Here is a 19,700-nt window from a genome sequence, read left to right on the forward strand (position 1 = left end):
AGGCCTGAATATAATCTCTCTTATTTTTCACTCCCTCCCACCTCCTTTATTCTTTGCAGGGAGTTTACACTGGGAGAGTACTTACCCTTCAAGAATTACTGATCCAAATCGGGAAGTTAAACGCTGAAGCTGTTAGAGGTCAGTGGGCCAATCTTTCATGGGAATTGCTTTATGCCACAAATGATGATGAGGAGCGTTACAGTATACAAGCTCATCCACTTCTCTTAAGAAACCTTACAGTACAAGCGGCTGATCCTCCCCTGGGATATCCAATTTATTCTTCAAAACCTCTCCATATACGTTTGTTTTAGAGCCCATTTTGACTTGTAAATGTATTATCATCAAATGAGATGTTTTTATTTTTTCACTCTAGAAAAGTAACAGTGTGATTCCTCATAACTTCACTGGACTTCCCTCTCTCCTTCCACAAGTCACATGCCTGAGAAAAGCTAAGCTCTGTAGAGTTGATTCTCTTAGATATCTCAGTGGTTTAAAACAACAACTTTATGTCTAACATAAAAGTTAGAACTAGTTGGCCAATATTTGTGCCCTATAGATTGTGGTAGGCTTTGGTAATGTAAAGCATTTGTATGAGATTAGATAGTTTTTTAATGCTTTCTTAATAAGTGACTTGCCTTAGAGGTGTCAACAGCTATGTAATTTTTACATACTTAAAAGATACACATATTGTTTTTAAGATGCTAATGGATCCTATTGAAGGTTACATAATGTATATATATTTATTTCAAATATAATTAAATTTTATAGTATTTTCAAACTTTGTACTGTTTTAACATTTAACATGGTCTGAATGTTTTCACATAATCTATGTATTTTCTTTTCTTTACTTCAATTCAAAAATCTTCAAAAATTTTAGTCAAATCTCTTTAAAAAAAATCTTTTTCTTTCCAAGTGTTCTTTTGATACATGTGAAAGGAAAAGAGTTCATCCCATTCATCATGTGAATACTCACAGGATTAGCAACATTAGGGCAATCTGCTTGTGACTATAGAAGCCATTCTTTCAATCTGGGTCCTTCTGTGTTTCTTTTCAACTGAATATACTGCTTCAGTCCTTATCCAATAGGACTACCAGTTACAAGCATCTTAAGGTATCTAAACTCAAGGCAGAAAGACATGAGAGAAATTTTTTCTTAATGTGATCACTATTTTATTTTCATCCTCTTGCTGCTTAGGAACTTTTTACAGGTTCATCCTAAGGGGGGTGAGCAATGAATCTGTCATTTGAGACATGAATTTCCTCTACCCCTTACTTTATTTCCACCTTATTTAATCTATAGTAGCCTCCTAGGTTGGTAGTACAGTAGTATATTCTTTTAGAAATTATTGAAGTGAATTTGAAATGTACCAATTAGGTTTTTATTACTATTACTCCATTTATTTGTTATGTGGAACAGTTCAATACAGCAATGTTAGAGGATAACAACTTTTTGAACTGATTTCAATTAATGAATTCATGAGATTTGTGTGTTAGTCATTTGGGGGAAAGCAATATAGTATAGTTATTAAGATGGTATTACATCTGAATTTAGATCTCAGGCTTATGATTTACATGATTGAGATTTACTAGCTAGAAAATTATATGTGTGTGTGTATATATATATGTCACATAGGAAGATGTTCTCATATCATTAAAAACACTATCAGTTTTAATGATTGGCTAACATTAACAGATACAACAGTTTATTAGACTATCCCCCCAATACTGGGCATTTTAAGTTGTTTAAAGATTTTCACTATTATAATAATGCCAAGCCATGCTTTCCCTTTACCTTTTATTCTTCTCAAACTGCTCCCATGTCTCTCCATTTCATTCCTGGCCAAGTTTCCTCATCTTCATTCACCTGTCAGACCATTCCAGTCTGGATTCCATCTCTACTATCCCCCCAAATAAAGAAAGTTTTTATTAAGGTCATTATTTACCTTCATATTGTCAAACCAACTACAGTTGACCCTTGAACAATACAGGTTTGAACTGTGTATGTCCACTTGCACATGGATATTTTTCATTAGTAAATACTAAGTTACTACCCGGTCTGCAGTTGGTTCAATCCATGAATACTATATGTAGATTAACCCCAGTGCTGTTCAAGGTTAAATTGTAGTTACTTTTATATTCTCATCTTATTTATCCTTTTTTCTTTTTTTTTTTCCTTTCCATTATCTTCATTTTCATCTCATATCCCTGACTACTCCTTCTCAACCTGCTTTTCCTTTTCTACCTTACCTCTAAATTTTGGAATTTCTTAACAACTGGTTCAGGCCCCCTCTTCTTATTCTACATTCACAGTGGACAACCTCATTCACTCCCAAGATCTAAAATATCATCAATAATTTGATGCTGTTCAAACACAGGTACCTAGCTCAGCTTCTCTTAGCATCAAACCTGTATGTGTAACTTATCTCCATCTCCACCAAATTTTCTCTAAAACCAGCTTTTTTGACTTTCACTGTTAGTAGTTCATCAGTAATTCACATCAGGCATCTCACAGAGAACTGGCTGGGCAAAATAATATTTTTAAATCTGCTTAAAGATATCAGAGAACCAAGAAGACAGTGAAGAATTACATCACCAAGATCCAAGGTAGAAATGAAACTTAGAGACCTGAGCTCAGCTTTTGAGCTGCTTTTCTTCTAGGAGCATTTGCCAATTCAGAAAGAGGTGGCTGAGAAGATAACTAACATTTTTGGCAGCCTAGCTACTAAGTTAGAGGGTTAAAAATTGGAGTTCAGGGCTCTCCAAGGAAGAAGGGACCCTAGTAACTGAGCACACTGGATTGGGACCGCAAAGACTACATCCTAATTGTAAGGGTGAACAAAAGAATAGATGCAGTTTGAATCTTTTCAATCCCTAAAACTGAATTAAGGTGACCCTGGATTTGTAGTGTACCTAGCGACTAATCAGAGCAAATGTCAATCTTCTCTGGACCTTTTAAGTTATTTTTGTAATTTTTCATATTTATGTTAGACAATCTAAAAGCACCTGAGGAGATAAGACAACATGATCAAAATCCAAGAGAAACAATAGACAATAGGAAGAAACCCATAGGGGTTTATAACTAGAAGTTTGTACCTCTTAATCCCTTTCACCTGTTTTGCCCCCAAGCCTCCCCACCACACCCAGCCATTTGTTCTCTGTATCTGTGCATGCTTTTTATTCTGTTTTGTTTTTTAAACTCCACGTATAAATGAGATCATGTGGTATTTGACTTTGACTTATTTCACTTAGCATATTACCTTCTAGATCCATCCATGTCTCAAGTGGAAAGATTTTTTTTATGGCTGAGCAATATTACATTGTGTAGATATGCCACAGCTTTATCCATTCATCAGTGGACATTTAGGTTGCTGCTAAATTTCTCACTCTTGCGTTTTATATCTTTAAAAGTACTAAACATAATTTTCAAGCTTATGTTTAATAACTCCATTATCTGGACCCACTGTGGGCAAAATGACCACTATCCTCTATGCACATAAATTTACGTCTTATGTAAACAGGATTGTGTTATAGTTCATCATTTACTTTTTTCACTCATCACCATGCTTTAGGATATATCCACGTTGCCATGTGTGCATTTATTCCATGGCTTTTACTTGCTGTGTCCCATGGTATAACTCCACCATGTACCACCTTCCCAACCTCCTCCGCCAAAGTACAGCCACCAGGGTGGCCTCCAACTTCTCCAAAAACTATTCCACAGTTATTTTATGGGTGTTACTTTGCCCATAGCTAAACAGTGAACTGCTTATAAATAAGAACCATGTTTTTCTTCCCCTCTTATACCTCCCTTGACAGTAAACAATCAAGGAATATTTGATTTTCTATTGTGGCCTATGCATGTTTTCTCCTGTAAGGTGCTAAAGATTAAAGTAAAATTAATTATAATAATGAAAGTAAGGAGTTGCCTATGGAGTCTTCCTGAACTGAGTTTAACTCAGGCTTTACCTTCTACTAGCTCAGTGACCTTTGGAAAGTTACACTTAATTTACTTTGGGCATTTCTTTATTCATGTATAAAGATGGATAATACCACCTACCTTAGAGGGCTGTTAGGAGCAATAAGCACCTCAGTACAGCAAATGACATACAATAGGTTTTTAATAAATTATGACTGCTATGAGTCCTACCAACTGCTTCAAATTATAGTCATTTGTACCTGTACTCTTCTGAGAGACTGTAAGCACCTTGGAGGCAGGACCATTTCAGATACTTCTTTATATCTGCCCATTACCCAGCACTCTGCTTCATGTAATAGTCCATGCATTTATGTTAAATGGATTACTGTAATTCTTTGGTTAGCATTCTCCTAGCCTAGGTTTTAGGCGTATATGCTAGAGTATGTTAAAAATGCTCTTTTATCCAAGAATATCATATCTGCTTATATCTTTATTGCAAGACTCATGGCAATCTTTTGTTATTTAATACATATTGAAAGGAAAGTTGTGTCTATTAAGAAGTAAAAATCACAAGTTAGTTTTCAGTGTATAAGAAGATCACTGTTATCATGTTTTCCATTTCTCTCCAGTGGCTTGAAAAATGCAAATACTCCTTCAGTCATGTTTTGGCTTCCATATTTTAAAATAAGAAGAATCCGCATCCTATAACAGAGTGACAGAAACATGAATCAGTCCCTCTACTCCAGTTCTGATAATTAATTCCTTCTGTTTTGAGGAGCTATATCATTATGATTCACTGTTGAGAATCCTTATAAAACCTGGTCAAGAGCTTAAATAAGAATAAAAATCAGCCAAAATTCTACATCTACACAAAAATTTTTCTAATGGGCTTAGTTAGCATCATTATTTCCCCTGTCGTTGGTTAGCATCTCTTATGCTATTTCATAAATGCTGAAATCTGTTATTTCTCTTCTGGATCAGCATGTCATACCCACACCAACTTGCCTTAATAAATACAAAGAATAAGTCAGAGTATTTAGAATTGAAATATTTGACAGATAACTCTAAAATGATTCGTGAACTTTTAGTATATTGCTTCAAGAGTAAAACAAGGCAACTCAATAATCCTGAAGAGGTGACATTTCATGTGGGAAGATATGCATTTACCATTTGCAAGAATTTGCACTAGATAAGGCAATAAATTATAACACGAAGTTCAATGCAGCTATTGTTCTTGATCCCTAAAATTAATAAAAATTCATCAAAACAAAGTTCCAGACATACTGTTCCTAGCCTAAAAGACAGAAACAAATTCAAGTACTATCAACAAGTACATTTAGTTTGGGTTAATACTGGCATTCTCTTAACTTAGATGCTTATAAACAAATCTAAGGAGATGGATATGTACAATAGAAAATAACAGTGGCGAGGAAAGAAGCAGGGAGGAGAGAACTGAACTTAAAGAAGTGAGGAAAAACTTTTAGAAGTTTCTAGGGTTTTGTGTAAAGAATGTGGTATATCTCAGAAATAGTTCTGAGAAATAAAAGGATGCCCAGTTTATCCTAGAGTGATAAAGCAGTAAGACTATGTAATAAGCAACATTTTAAAGATATTGGTAGGGAGAGAGAGGTCATCATTTTTAGCAAATGTTAGATAGAATCAAATGCTTTTTACTGGGTGATGTTTTTTATATTTTAGAGGTAGATATTTTGTAAACAAAACAAAATAACCTTATGGACATTCCCGAAAGAACAACAGCTTCTACAGTGGGACTGAAACTCTAGCCCCTGGTTCTTCCTTCCCTTCTGAAACAATTAATTCTATCATGTATTCTCTCTCTACCATATAAGTTAACTCTTTGACCTTTGCTATCTGTTCACTGAATATCCTGCTGCCATCAAAACAAAAGCATTAACAGCTACTACCTTAATAAGCATAACACCGCATGGTATGTTTCAAGAGCTTTCCACATACTAACTCATTTAATCCCCATAACAATCCTATGACTAGACGCTATTAACATCGTTAATCTCTATTTTGTAGATGGGGAGATTGACTTACAAGAATTAACTTGCATGGGACAAGTATGGGGTAGAGCTGGTGTAGCCTGGCACTAGGCTGCATGCTCTTTACCAGGATGCTGGGTCACTTCCCTAGTAAAGTGGCCTTTCCCTCTCAACTCTCACCCATCACTAGGCACAGTGCCACTATATCTGCTATCCTTCAAATTTCAAACACAGATGTAATATTTGATGAAGCCCTACCTTTAGAACCATCCCACAGTACCAAGTCCCAACATTACCAAAGCAAACTGGTCCTTATTATAAGTTGGTTGAAAAAGAATTATCCCCTTTGATTTTTCAAGCTCTAGACACACGAGTGCTTCATGAGAGTTTTATAACCTTTAATCTCTTGAAGTATTTTGTTTTGTTTTTTGCTTTTTTGACAAATTCATTTTCACTGTCCTGCAAAAAGTTGGAACATATTTAACATCTAACAGTTTGTGATTGCTTAAATAGTGGTAGGTTATAAAATGATACAAATGGTATGATCCTATTTTATAATTTTCTTTATATACAGTCCCTACTAACATTTCTAAAGAAAGTTAGTGATCATTGAAAGAAATACTTTAACAGTAAAAACCAGCCATAGAAATAACCTTTCTTCACATAATCATGTTTATAATTTTTGGGTTAACTTATGTTTCCTGTGCTGTTTATTCATTAAACTCTTTTGATGGCCACAGTTTCCTCAGAGTTTATAACATTCCTCACTTTTCGGTAAAAATGAGTGTTGAAAGAATGATCAGCATATCTTCTTAGGCACGGACACAGGCACCTCAGATGTGCAAAGTACTTTGGGAAAAGGTTGAACCAGTACTACACATGAGAGTACGTCTCTTTTAATAGTGTGGCAAGTGCTTTGACAGAAGTAAGCAGAAGGCTGAGGTTCACCCAGTTGGGGAGAAAGGGGAGGAGAGGCCAGGTATCAACCCAAGGAGGTGACACTTGTAAGATGTTGAGACTTGTAGGATGCATAGGAGTTAGTGGGGAGAAATGGTGGAGAAAGTGCATTTTGGCACAAACACTGGCCAAACAGTAAGTGTAGAAGAAAAAAATAGCAATCTTTGGTATGATTTTACCTTGTAGAAAACTTTTCCCAAAACCAGTAGCAATTTATAGTAAACCAACAGTTATGCTTGGGGGATGGAAACCTTTTTATACCTTTTGTATTCATACCATGAGGTTGGTGAGGGGTTAGTAAGAAAAATGTTTAAGCACTAGAAAATTTCATACTTTCCTATAAGATTGATAGGTTTTTTTTAAATGTATAAATTGGTCTTACCACACCACTCTTAAAGTTCTCAATCCTTTTCTTCCCTAATTTGTTGGTTAGCCACCAGGCCCAGGTTGGCATATATTGCCACAAATATGCCATTAACAGAAAAGGCTGCTCCGCGATCCAAACTTCTTTCAAGTCATTGGCCATGCATATTAGCATGAGCCGTACACAGCGACTGGTTGCCATCTTGTGGGACTGGTCTGCCTCACTGCCCAGAATCTAAGAAAATTTTTAAAAATTAGTGAGTGGTGACTATTTATCCAAGGCATTTCACAGAACTTTTAAGCTAGAAAGGACCCAGAAGACATCTAGTTGAGTGACCCCCTTAATGCAGCCTCATGCCCCTTAGGAGTCCCCATAGATACGAATGGGTGTCTATAAGCTGTTTGTAGTATTTCAAAAAGCCTAAGGGAATTCACAGACTTAACCAGATAAGACTGTGCAGGCTAACAAAAGATAAAGGTTCTTTGCTTTTAGTTAGAATTATACCATCTGAATGATAACTATATGTCACTTTAATAACAAAAAATTTTAAACAAATTATTAATACATTTAGCAAAGGAAATTCTATAAAACATGGAGTCCGTGGTGGATGAACTGGAGGAAGAAGATAAATGTGGTTTCTTGGTATTGAACAAATCTGGTACTGCCATTCTAGTTAATCTACTTCCATTCTACAAATAAATAAATGAAGGCCCAGAAAGGCAGTGACTTATCTGTGCTCACACAGATCACTTAGTGGTAACCAAATCTATATTCCAAGTTCCTTGATTGCTATAATAGAGTTCTTATTCTGTTTTACCATAGCACTTCCACAGAAAATGTGAAAATATAAATTTTCTGTAAACATTTACATATAAGCATATGCAGATGTATGTCTCAGTATAAATAGGTATTAATGGAGAAGAAGGAAAATTTCATGATCTTTAGAGGGATTTTATATTGTTGAGTGATACTAGATTCTTCATGAGACATTTACTATTCATTTGATAGATCACTTATATGTAATCTGATTGCTGAGAGAAGCACTGGGTGAGGCTAACCTAAAATTATCACAGTTTGACAAGGCTTTTTCTAAGCTCCTTCATATTCCAGCTTTAAAATCCCAATGAGATTTAACGTACTAAAATTCAGCCACACAGAACCTTTAAGTGTTGCTATAACTTGTTAATTGATAGAAACTTGGCTTTTAAAATATTGATAGCCCCCATAATAGTGGATTACCTATAAGCAGTATCTTAGTAACTTTAGCTTTTATTAAAACTGGATGCCAAAGCACCATCAGCTAACATCAAGACATTTCCTAATGCTATGAGTTAAGTTTTGTAAGTAATTCATAAGCAATTCTAACATGAAAACTCTGAGGCATAGTGATAGTAACACCAGTATGTAACTACTAAAGCATTCAAATTATTCCCCAACCAGAAATGTTTACCTTTGTGACTTCTCCAGTTAGAGAATTCTTCACAATATTTGATATCACAGGTCCTGGGCAAATGTTAGAAACTGTTACACCTGGGTAGGCGTCAAGCTCCATTTGGAGGGTACTAAAAAAACCCTAACAGGCAAAAACCAAAAAAAAGGCAAATAAAATTCAATACAGACACAAATCTCATGTTTACTATTAGCATGAAATTACTTCTACTTCAACTTTTTATGAAGGACAATAGCAGCACATTATCCACATATGTTCTGAAATGCTTGAGTAAAGGACAGGAAATGTAATTATGCAAGATGAGGCATTTTTAACTGTAATACTGGAGGCAATCTAGAACAGGCCTTCTCAGCTCTTTCCAGGTATGAATGGTTCGCCCCTGTTGGCAGTGGTGGCTTGTGCCATCAATCATTTTTACGGTAGGCAAGCACTGGATAAGCGAGAGACTACCCCCTGGAGATTCTGATGCACCCTCTCACCCAGTCCCTTGCTCCCCATTGCAAAAAGGCTGCATGCTCTCCACTGAGCATCACTGAGGCTGGGTTTTTTTTGTTTGTTTGTTTGTCTTTTTATCCCTCAAAGTGTCCTAAAGTGCAAAAGGGGGAGACAGAGGAGATAAGTACTTAACAGAAACTATCATAGAGGATAGAGTTCAACTTTTTTAGTTACTGTTTTAACAGACCATTAGTTTCAGCAAAGATTTATCTTTTAGGGGTAGTAAGAGAGTACATAGCTATTTAAAAATGTAATATGATTGTTTACTCAATAACTTTTGTAAAAACAAGCTAGACCTCCTAGACTTTAAAGATACCGGCCATTTCTAAACCAAGTAGGGAGTGAACATCTACTTCCCCTCATCTCTTCTCCTAAATCAGAAAACATTTCAAGACTACATTGTTGTAAGCTGAGTTAACTTTCAAAAGCCCAAATAGCTAACCCAGGGTACATTCATTTATGATCCAGTAACTTTAAACAGTTACCAGCCCTTAGTGCAAATAAACACAGGGCCTGTGAGGGTTCATGCTGTCAGAGAGTAATACTGTGCCTGACTCAGATGGACAGAGAAAAAGTCTTCATAAATGAATGCACTCCCGTACCCTTAACCCTCTGCTCCTCTATAGCAAAAGGGGAGAGGACCTCATGAAAGCCAATACAGCAGACCCTAAAACCTCTCCTTGTCTGAAATCACATGTAGCATAGTCTGTAAACTTTTCAATGAAAAGTTCACTCCCTAGCTTGCTGGGCATCAAGGAAGGAAATATGCTCTTCAAAAAGAACCTCCTGGTTTCAGTGTTCAACTACTGATATAACTAGAGTCTCAACCTGCCACACGGTATCACACAATCAAATCCAGTAATAAAACAGTGAGTCCTGGAGGGCAGGCCAGACAACTCATATGGTGTTTGACTGAAAGCATCCTGCAGGTCTTATGAGCTACTTGGCGCCAAAGAGATGGGGTGACCACCTTCTGTCATCTGCCTGCCTAAGACTTGCCCAACTGCTCTGCAGGAAGCGACTGATACCTCATTACCAAATATGAGGAAATCATCCGTGCAGCATTTCATTTCACCACTCTCTGCAACTGTCTGCTCTTCACAGAGGAAAGAGGACCCTAAGGAACCAAAGCTTCAAAGTTTCATGAAACTGTGACGACCATTCAGCTATTGCATCTCATTATGCCAACCGTGAAGCATTCTACTTAAACTGACCTTCGACAGCATTAATTATAAATCATGTGTCTTTCACTATTCTCCTCCTATTGGCCTTATGATTTAATTTGTTCCATACCAGTATAGTAACATTTCTTCATATCCATTCATAAGCCAACATTAAAAATTCATTCATTTCTAATATTTACATCTCATCAGTTATGCAACCCAATCAAGCTTTCTCCTAGCCTCTGCCTTAACTAGATTTTTTTCTTACAATGTAACCAGGGTAAATAGAGTCCAGGCTAGACCCAGGAGGGATATGAAGCTGAGGGATAATCATCCAGTGGGCAGTTCCTACCTCTGACATGCATGTATATTTAGAAATTCAGGTAAAATAAACAACAATAATGGGGAAGGAAAAAAATCACAGAAATGAGGAGGACAAGTGTTTGTAGAAGAAACAAGGGGTAGGCCCCAAATTTGCCATGAAAGTGTGGCAGAAATGAGGATAAGGTAAAGGGTGACATGCCAACTAGCCTATATGCTTCTTGAGGGCAGGGACCATATCTTATCATCTTTACATCCCCAGGATCTGTTGCAGTACAACAGTGTAGGTGCTCAATACATGTCTGTTCAATTAAGAAGAGGCACGTGAGGCTCAAGTCTTTTTTCAGCATCTTCTGGGGACATCTTCTATCCAAGGTCTCCTTGGGTCTTTCTGTCTCCCTACATCCCTACCCAGCCCCGATGACCTCTTTCAGTCATGGCCAAATCCCCCATATACACATTCAGGTCAGTTCTATCAGAGTTGAGTTTTGGCAGCCTTACCCGAAGAGCATGTTTGCTGGCACAATATCCACCAGAAAGGGGCACAGATATAATACCCAGGAGGCTATTGACAATAATAATCTTTCCTTGCTTCCTCTCAATCATGTGAGGCAGAACACACTTTGTCAAGGACACGGTCCCTAAGTAGTTAATCTCTATTAGCTCCTTGTAGACATCCACGTTGGTGTCCATAAACAAAGAACGCTGGGATACTCCACCATTGTTGACCAGAATGTCGATCTAGTTAAAGAAAATCAGAAAAGGGGCACTTTAGGGATGACCTATAGATAGATTGATGGAATTCCTAGGAATAGTTGGTTATGTTGTTAACGTGATGAATCAATGGAACAGACTGGTATATTTCCAGAAGTCAGCAATAAAAAAGATAAAATGGAAGCTAGAATTCACCTGTGAATTAAATCCTATCTTAAGTGACTTTATATGGAGAGTAGTAAGTGTCACAAAAATAGAAGGCACAGTGAATTTTTAGCTTCTTTTTACTACATAGAGGAGGCGTTAGTATTTGTTAAGTACTAATTACATAAAGCCACAGACTCAGAGATTGAGGCCCAACTCATTGGCCTTGATCTCACCGCATGAACCCATTTACCTAAAGCCCTTTTAATGGTAGCACCACAGATGGGAATCTCTTTTGTAGCTACTTCAGAGCAAGATTTACCCAGTCAAAATGCTACTTACTTTCCCAAACTCCTGGAGAACCGTTTTGGTAGCCTCTTCATGGGAATTTCTGTCAGCCAGGTCAAGGGGCAAAACAAGTATATCTTTTCCTTTCAAATTGCCATTCTCTAAATAAAGACACTTAAAAATTAATGTGGAAGTCACATGATAGTTCACTTAAGCTCCTTACTACTTACATTGAGTCTAACACCCACCCTACAACCAGATTTGGCAATGGACTCATTTCTGGGGGCTCTGTGGATGAGGTTCTCTCACTGACCAAGAGGAAAATGGGTGGTGATATGGCAACATCTTATCAGACAGCGAGCTAGCTGGGTACATGGGAAGTAGAAGGGCTCTCTTCACCTTGAACGATACAGTCTAACATTAGAACAGACTCTAGAAGAAATCAGTATTATACTCCAAGCTAAAAAAAAAAAAAGCAGAAATTTTAGAGCAGTTTCTTTCAAAGTATAGAGGTATATCTGCTTCATGACAGGTTCACAAAATTTAGTTGCTTTTTTACATAACACACTAAAAAACAAAAATAATTTATGCTGAAAATCAGTAAGAAGTTCAGAGTCCTCCAGCTGCATGACACCTAGAAGCTTCCTTGCAGAGGCTAAAGATTCCAGGAGGCAAAGACGGAAAAGGACACAATCCTGAAATTCCCAACCAAGAAATACGTTGGGCTGTAATGCCCTTTTTCTATTTCTATTCATCCAAAGAATAGAAAATAATCTTTTTGATTTCTAACCTTGAAATAATCTTTTTGGATTCTAACCTTGAAATACAACAAGGTTGTGTTTCAATAAGAAAAACAAGCAAGTAGAGAAAAACATACGTGGTGTAAAGGCTTTATAGGCAAAGGAGTAAATTGTGAAACATGAACTGTTTTAAAAGAAATAGCATAGTTGCACCAATGATCTGACAGATAAAAGGAAAGCAGCCTTCTTCCAGCTAAGAAAGCTGTTATGGTTCATTTCTGCCAGCGCAAGTCTCAACAGTGGATGAGCAACTGCCATAAGAAGTGGCCCAGTGCAAAAACACAAGGGGCTTTTGAAAGCAATACCGTGAAGGAGGCCATGTGGCAACTAACTCTCTATTTCTGGGTGGTTAGTTCCATCAGCAAAGTGAAAGAAAGATATTTAAAGAATGACAGGTAGATGACCAAAAAAAAAAAGTCTGCCAGAAAACTCAAAATTATTTCAGCTTAGATACTAAATGTCCCATGGGGAATAACTTTTATTACTTGGGGCTATTTTCAATGTGAACATAACTACACCAAAATCCAAAGAGACAGACAAAAACCTTGTTGTCCTATATATATGAAAAAATATGATCTCAAGTTTTATTCCAAACTTAATTCCATTCCTGTTCTTTCGTTTATAACAAAAATCTTATACCATCCCATAGGACTTTAGTATCTGACATTTTAGCAAAATGAGTAAGGATCTTTTCTAATTAAATTTCTATGGTTACACGTATGTCATACGTAAGAACCACACTGTTCTTCCTCTAAGATGAAAATATAAGACATTTCTTTGGTCACTAAAAATCCACCAGCATTTGAGAGAATTGATGGCCACTCCTTAACGACAAGAACCAGTGCCAAAAACAGTAGAAAGGTGGCAGAAAAAGAGGAGACAAAGGCCAGGGAAGCTAAGAGATGACAAAAGGAAGAGGATTTGGGTCAAAACACTTGGAGCATTTGGAACCCAAGTGTACTTCCCAGGAGAATCCCCCCCTAAAATTCTCAGATTTTGGACTTTGGATTCTGATGTACTTGTAGGAATCCCTGCTGCTATTTTAGATTTACTTACCAAGGCATCTTCTTTTCACCCTGTCCAGCTCGTGTGCTCTTCTGGCTGAGAGCACAAGAGAAACTCCTAGTTTAGACAGCTGGTAAGCCAGCTCCTCACCAATGCCACTTGATGCGCCAGTCACCCACACCACCACATCGGTCAGCTCCCATTCTGTTGGAAAAGGGGCGGGGATTGAGAGGAGAAAATAAACTGTGGGTTACATCCATAAATCAAAGATTAACCAAAAAAAAAAAAAAAGTTTTACACAAAATCACTGAATATGAAGACATAATGTGTGGAGCTTAAAAATGTAAATATCCTATGTTTACAGCCTTGATTGTAGTGATGGTCTCACAGGTGTATACTTATCCCCAAACTCGTCCAGTTGTATACATTAAATATGGACAGGTGTTCTTATACGACAATCATACCTCAATAAAGTGATATAAAATTTTCTTCAATTAAATACCCTAGGAAAACACGTTCTACCTAGTTAAAAAAAAGCATGAATACAAATTATATTGATAACAGTGATCAACACATTATTTTGTATATTCTAGACGCTTAGTGAGTTTTCTAGAGTTTACTTCAAGGTAAGCTTTATAACTCCATGGCCTGACTCTAAAGCTCTGATTATCTATTTTTTTTGATGGAGGAAAGTAAGGCTAAGAGTCTGGACTCACTGTCTCACTTTCCTTATCCATAAATGAAGGATTCAGACAAGATGACCACTAAAATTCTCATCTAGTTTTCAGCTCTCCTGCTCCAACTTCTTGCAATGGAGGTATTGATGATGTATCTGAATATGCCAAATTCTCCTCTGGAGTATGGAGGAATCATCTCCGATTTTTAAAGTCATGTTTTCTTCATTTATCAATCATATCTGATGCCTATCAATGAAAGGTCATTTTGTAAAAGTACTCCCCAAATGCCTGAGCTTTCATCTGAGGAAAGATGAAATGCATATGACAGAGAGATGAAATGTTGTACTCTGCTTGCCCAAGTATATTCTTGTTAAAGACTGTAAAAATGTTACAGTAATAAAGCAATGACGGGTGGTTTATTCTCCAATGAAAAACTTATTTGCACCGCAGGACATGCTAGCCAGTGTCCATGTGAATTCATAGAGAGTCACTGTGGTACAACGTTCCAGTGTGCCTGAATTATTGAAATGTGTGTTATTTATCAAAAAAATAGCAAACAAGGTATTATTTAACACACTGATTTTAGATCATAAAAGTTAAAGTCAGGAAACCAAGTTGCTGTTCTAGTCAAACAATTCCAAAACCTGACTGTCGGGTTAACAGCACAAGCACTGGAACTGCCCGGGTTCAGATCCCAGCTGTGCCACAGACAGCAGTGAAATGCTCCCGTGGGAGAACTCAGTGCCTTCATTTTCCACAGCTCCTTCATAGGACTGTGGAGAAAAATGACCCAAAACGTGTAAAGCACTCAGAGCAGTGTCTGACACACACCTAATAAAATGTCAACTGTAACTGTTGCTAAGCTTGTTAAACAAATGGACTTTTTGCCAGCAAAAAACATTCAGTCAGTAACTTGTGTGTTCTGATTTCCCCAGCCAGAGACAATGGGGTTACTAACTATAATGGTTTAACATTTGTTCAATGCTTCCTATGAGCTTAAAGGCATTACCTTATTAAAACTCACAAGAACCTGGTGAAACAGGAATTATCTCAACTTTATAAAAAAGGAAACTGAGGTTCACAGAGATTCATTTACATAACTAGCCTGTAAATTCCCTGTTTTCCTTGTTCATTACTGTGTCCACAGAGCCTCCTACAGAAACTGGAATAGAGAAAGGACTCCATAAATCACGGTGAATAAACACCCAGGAACCCTGGCAGAGTGGGGACGTGAGGCTCCAAAGCCCACACTCTGAACACTAGCTTTATCGTGCCCACAATTTAATATGATCAATATTTTAAAACCCAACTGTTTCTTAGCCACTCAAGAAAAAGCAATGTGTCCTCAGGAAGAAGGTTTCATGTAAATATCTGAACTAAGGACAGAAACATCCCAAATTCTGTGTCCAGGCTACAGTGCTTTCCTACCATCTTTGGTACTTCTGTGTACTGAACAACTTTCCTGAAGGACTTTATTAGCAATAGCAGAATGTATATTCAGCCATTTGTTCATTCACTAACCACTCATTATTCCAAAGTTCTTCAAAACGCAGACTCCATGGTGAATATTAATTTGTAACTATTTACTAACCAGCATAGAACAAAGATTTCTTCATTTGTACACCAATATGCAAGTATTATTTAAATACAACAATGAAAGCCCCAGGCTCACTTTTACTTTAGCACCCCTGCAGTTCTGCCACCCTTCTTCCCACGATGGAGAAGAAAACTTTTTTACCTAGCTCCAGCTTTTGTTCACCAAGTCTACAGAATCTGGAGTACATAATGCCCCCCTCCCCCAACCAAAGTCCTCTGAAAGCAGATTCTGAGTTGGAAGGAAATTTGCAGTTCAATCTCCAACCTAGTTTGAAAATTCTCCCCTCAGGCTGTTGCCTAGTCTCTGCTTAATTTCCTCACAGCAAGAGGAAGCTGCTTATCTCTGAGGCCCCTGCTCCTTCTTTGGACAAGTCTAATCACTCAAGGGCTTCAACAATTCTTTCTTATACTAATGTGCTATACCTTTAACTTCCACAGATCAGTAGCTGTTTCTGCCTTGCGGTAGTATCAGGATGAATAAGTCAAGCTTGTCTTGCACAAGACAGTCCCTCATCTACTTGACAACAACTGTTATGTCCTCCCTAAGTCCCTTCATCTCTTGCTTCTTTAAGGCTAAGTAAACACCTCCAGTGTCTGCTGCCTTCCCTCAGATGACACGGCATCCGGTCTCCTCACTCTTCTGCTCACACCCTCTGCACAAGCTCCAGTTGGTCAATGTTCCTAGTGAAGGGAGCTGGCCAGAGCAGGACACAGGATTCCCATGGGGTCCGGACAGTTCAGAGTGGCTGACATGACTTATCAGCTCCCTTGTCCCCCAGAAGGGGGGCTCCGTGAGGACTCAGAGAATGGCTGAGTCGGTCACTGCTGTGTCCCCAGTGCCCAGCACAGAGGCCAGCATGAACAAGCAGGTATTCAAAAGACATCTGTTGTTGTTTGCAGTTTGTGCCATCAGACCCTACACGTCTCCCAGGCTTGCCTCATCTTTTCTGGCACCTCACTACACAGTTGACTCATGTTGAGGTGACTGTCAACTAAAATCTGAGTTTTCCTCACATGTGCGGCTGTTAAGACTTTTCCTTCTCTGGACTGGTACCATGGATTTTTTCTGGATCTACATGCAATACCTAAAATTAGTCACTCTTAAATTTCACCATGTGAGATACGTGCTTGGAAAGGCAGAGAATTTCTCCAGGAGGATACATAAAAGGCAGGAGGAAATGGTGGTTGTCTCCAAAGAGGCATACTGGGTGGTAGGGGGACAAGGGTGGGAAAGAGCTTTACTTGTGACAGTATAGCCTTTTGTATTTTTAAAATTTGCCTTATGTGAGTATATTGTCTATTTTTTCAAGTGACAAAAAAATAACAAACCTATAGAGAAGAAAAGGAGGATAATTTTTTTCTAACTTTGACAGAGTCTGCCCATCTTTCCAGTCTGAGCTCTTTTGGAAACTTGAGTCTGTCTTCATGTTCCTTTAATTTTTTTTTATTATCACCCTCACCCCTCAGTCCCTAGGAGTCTTTTGAGTCATTTTTTTTCCTAATAACTCCCCCATGAAATTTCAATTCCACAGATACACTGTGTATCTGTTTTTGTATTTACATGTATCTATCTGTGCTTTATACATAAAAGAAGTTCTATAAGGTTTACTCTTTACTCAATGCAGGTTTTAAGAATGGTGAAATTTAAAAATTAAGTTAAAAGTTAAACTAAAATGTAAAAGCTATTAACGTTTAACTTTGTACCTGTATTTGCTGAATAACTTGTATTTACTTAATCTGTAATATATCATATTACAGATATAAATTAGCAAATTATATAACTACATACTAATAATGGCAAAGTAATCAAACATATTAAAAAACCTTCAAAACTTTTATTTTTCCAGCGAAAGTAAAATTGAAAAAATTAAATAAAGTTCTTAAAAATTATCTTAACTTGTAACTTTTGCTTGATATGTAAAAATGACTTTTAATTTAGCTGCTAGATATTGTCAACATTTTTCCTTTCCAGCACTTGACGTAATGGGTGAAATAAGTTTTCTAGACTAATAAATTATAACTATTTGTATACAATTCTCACAGTCCAAGTTAACACAAAAGCACTGAGGATCAACCACAAACATCCACAAAGCAGCCAATAGGCATATGCACTCCACCTGCTGAGATGGAGCAAAGGACCAAGAGAAACGTCTGCCAGTCACTGCCCTCCATTTGCCATAGTTTTGCGGCGTTGACTTTGTATATGTGTAATATACTTTCTATGAACTCAACAACAGCGCTGCACACACTATACCCCAAAAACCCGAGGAAGAAAAATGAAATACTAACGAATAACATTTTGTCAGGTAGAGTTGAGCTTTGGAGGGGCAGAAAACAATGTACCATTAAGGTTTTTTTCGGTCCCCAAGAATGAATTTTCACCCCCTTGTAAGCAATATGGTTCCCCCTTTCCTTCCCGGGCCCCATTTTTAAAGCATATTAGCTATCGCTTCCAAGCAAACCTCCTCACATGACTTGCATATTTTCACACAGGAAACCAGGCCCAGGGAAACCCCACTTCCCCCCAGCCCTTGTGAATCCAAAGCCTAGCTCTGGGTAGGCCACTGAATTTCTCTGAACATTAGTTTCCCTGTCTGGAGAATAACATTAATAATGCCTGCTTTACAAGAATCATTGTTAAGGGTTCATGTGTGAAAAGAGCCGAGCACCCTGCTTAGCACATAGAATGCGTTTAGTAAAACACCATTAAATATTAAATAGAGCACACAGAAAAGTGAGATAGGCAGAACGCCCTTTATTATACCAATAATGATCTTGCCAACCCAGTTCTATCTAGGGTTATACTTTCAGCCCAGTGAGAAGGCAGGTATGTGGCTGACTGGATTATCTCGGATTTTACAACTCTGAGTACAGTGTGAAATGGAAGATAAACAACAACAGGAAGTAGAAAAACCGAGCTCTAGTCTTCAAAAGGAAGCTCCTTTACAAATGCGCTGTTTCTCAAAGTATTGTCCACCGACCCTGCATCAGAATCCCTGGGAACCGGATTCGGAAACCTGAGGGCGCCCCCGCCGATTCCAGCGCTCTCTTAGTTTGGCAACCCCACGAGTCCATTTGGACGAGGACAGAAGACAAGAGGCAGACCCGCCCCGCCTGGCCCCGGCCCCTTCCTCCCGCATCCACAGCGCCGCCACCCCGGGGAAAGCGCCGCCCGGAAGCTCCCCGCCACTCGGAGGGCCGCGGAAGCAGCGGAAATCGGACCGCACGGAGCCCGGCCTCCCACTCCGGAGAGGCGGCTGCGGGCCCTCACCTGGGCGTCGCCCCTGCCACTCGGCCCACAGCAGGGTGAGGTCGCCGTCGGCCCGCAGGAAGCGCAGCAGCTGCACCACGAGCGCGAGCAGCGTGCCCAGCGCCAGCAGCCATAGCAGCAGCTCCCAGCTCATCGCGGCCACGCGCGCCGGGCTCCGCGAAAGACCTACGGACCCACCGGCCGACTGACCGCCTCTCAGCCCCGCGGCAGAGCTCGTGCATCAGCGCCGCCGCCCCGCCCGGCCGGGCCCGGGCCCGCCCCGAGAGCAGGCTCGTGGGAGGAGGAGCGGCCTGGCGCGGCCGGACCCGCACCACGCGGCCGGTAGCCGCCCCCGGGCAGCGCTCTGCCCATAGGGCGTGGGGGAGGCCGGCCCAGCGGCGAGCCCCGGGATCGCTGCCCAGGTCTCATCTGCTTGGGCGCCCAGTAAAGGATTGCAGTAAGAACAGACGGCATAGATGTCAAGTACTTGGCGATGCTTCTGTTGGTACAGTAGTCACAGCATTTGTGACATCAAGAACGATTCTTTAACAGTT

The 19,700-nt window shown here is 38.9% G+C and overlaps 2 protein-coding genes across 4 annotated transcripts in view; one reads left to right on the forward strand and one right to left on the reverse strand.

The window, feature by feature from the left end:
* Positions 1-16,820, forward strand: part of PCNX4 (pecanex 4) — a 54,599-nt gene extending 37,779 nt beyond the window's left edge. The window contains exons 11-12 of one of the 3 annotated variants that reach the window (XM_072963162.1): positions 60-138; positions 16,469-16,820. In XM_072963162.1, coding sequence (XP_072819263.1) covers positions 60-138; positions 16,469-16,473 — 84 coding nt within the window. In that variant the 3' untranslated portion in view covers positions 16,474-16,820. Of the gene's footprint in view, positions 1-59; positions 779-10,202; positions 10,796-16,468 lie in introns of those variants that run through there. The other 2 variants (XM_072963161.1, XM_015249775.3) reach the window with 2 other exon arrangements.
* On the reverse strand, positions 4,389-19,496 carry DHRS7 (dehydrogenase/reductase 7). The gene is made up of 7 exons (XM_031679104.2): positions 19,168-19,496; positions 13,675-13,827; positions 11,873-11,979; positions 11,174-11,413; positions 8,694-8,816; positions 7,262-7,477; positions 4,389-4,618 (listed from the first exon to the last, which is right to left on the reverse strand). The coding sequence occupies exons 1-7, from the start codon at positions 19,298-19,300 to the stop codon at positions 4,571-4,573; spliced, it is 1,020 nt and encodes a 339-aa protein (XP_031534964.1). The 5' UTR covers positions 19,301-19,496; the 3' UTR covers positions 4,389-4,570.
* Positions 19,497-19,700: the final 204 nt, after the last annotated feature.

Source organism: Vicugna pacos, chromosome 6, assembly GCF_048564905.1.
Source record: "Vicugna pacos chromosome 6, VicPac4, whole genome shotgun sequence".
NCBI lineage: Eukaryota > Metazoa > Chordata > Mammalia > Artiodactyla > Camelidae > Vicugna > Vicugna pacos.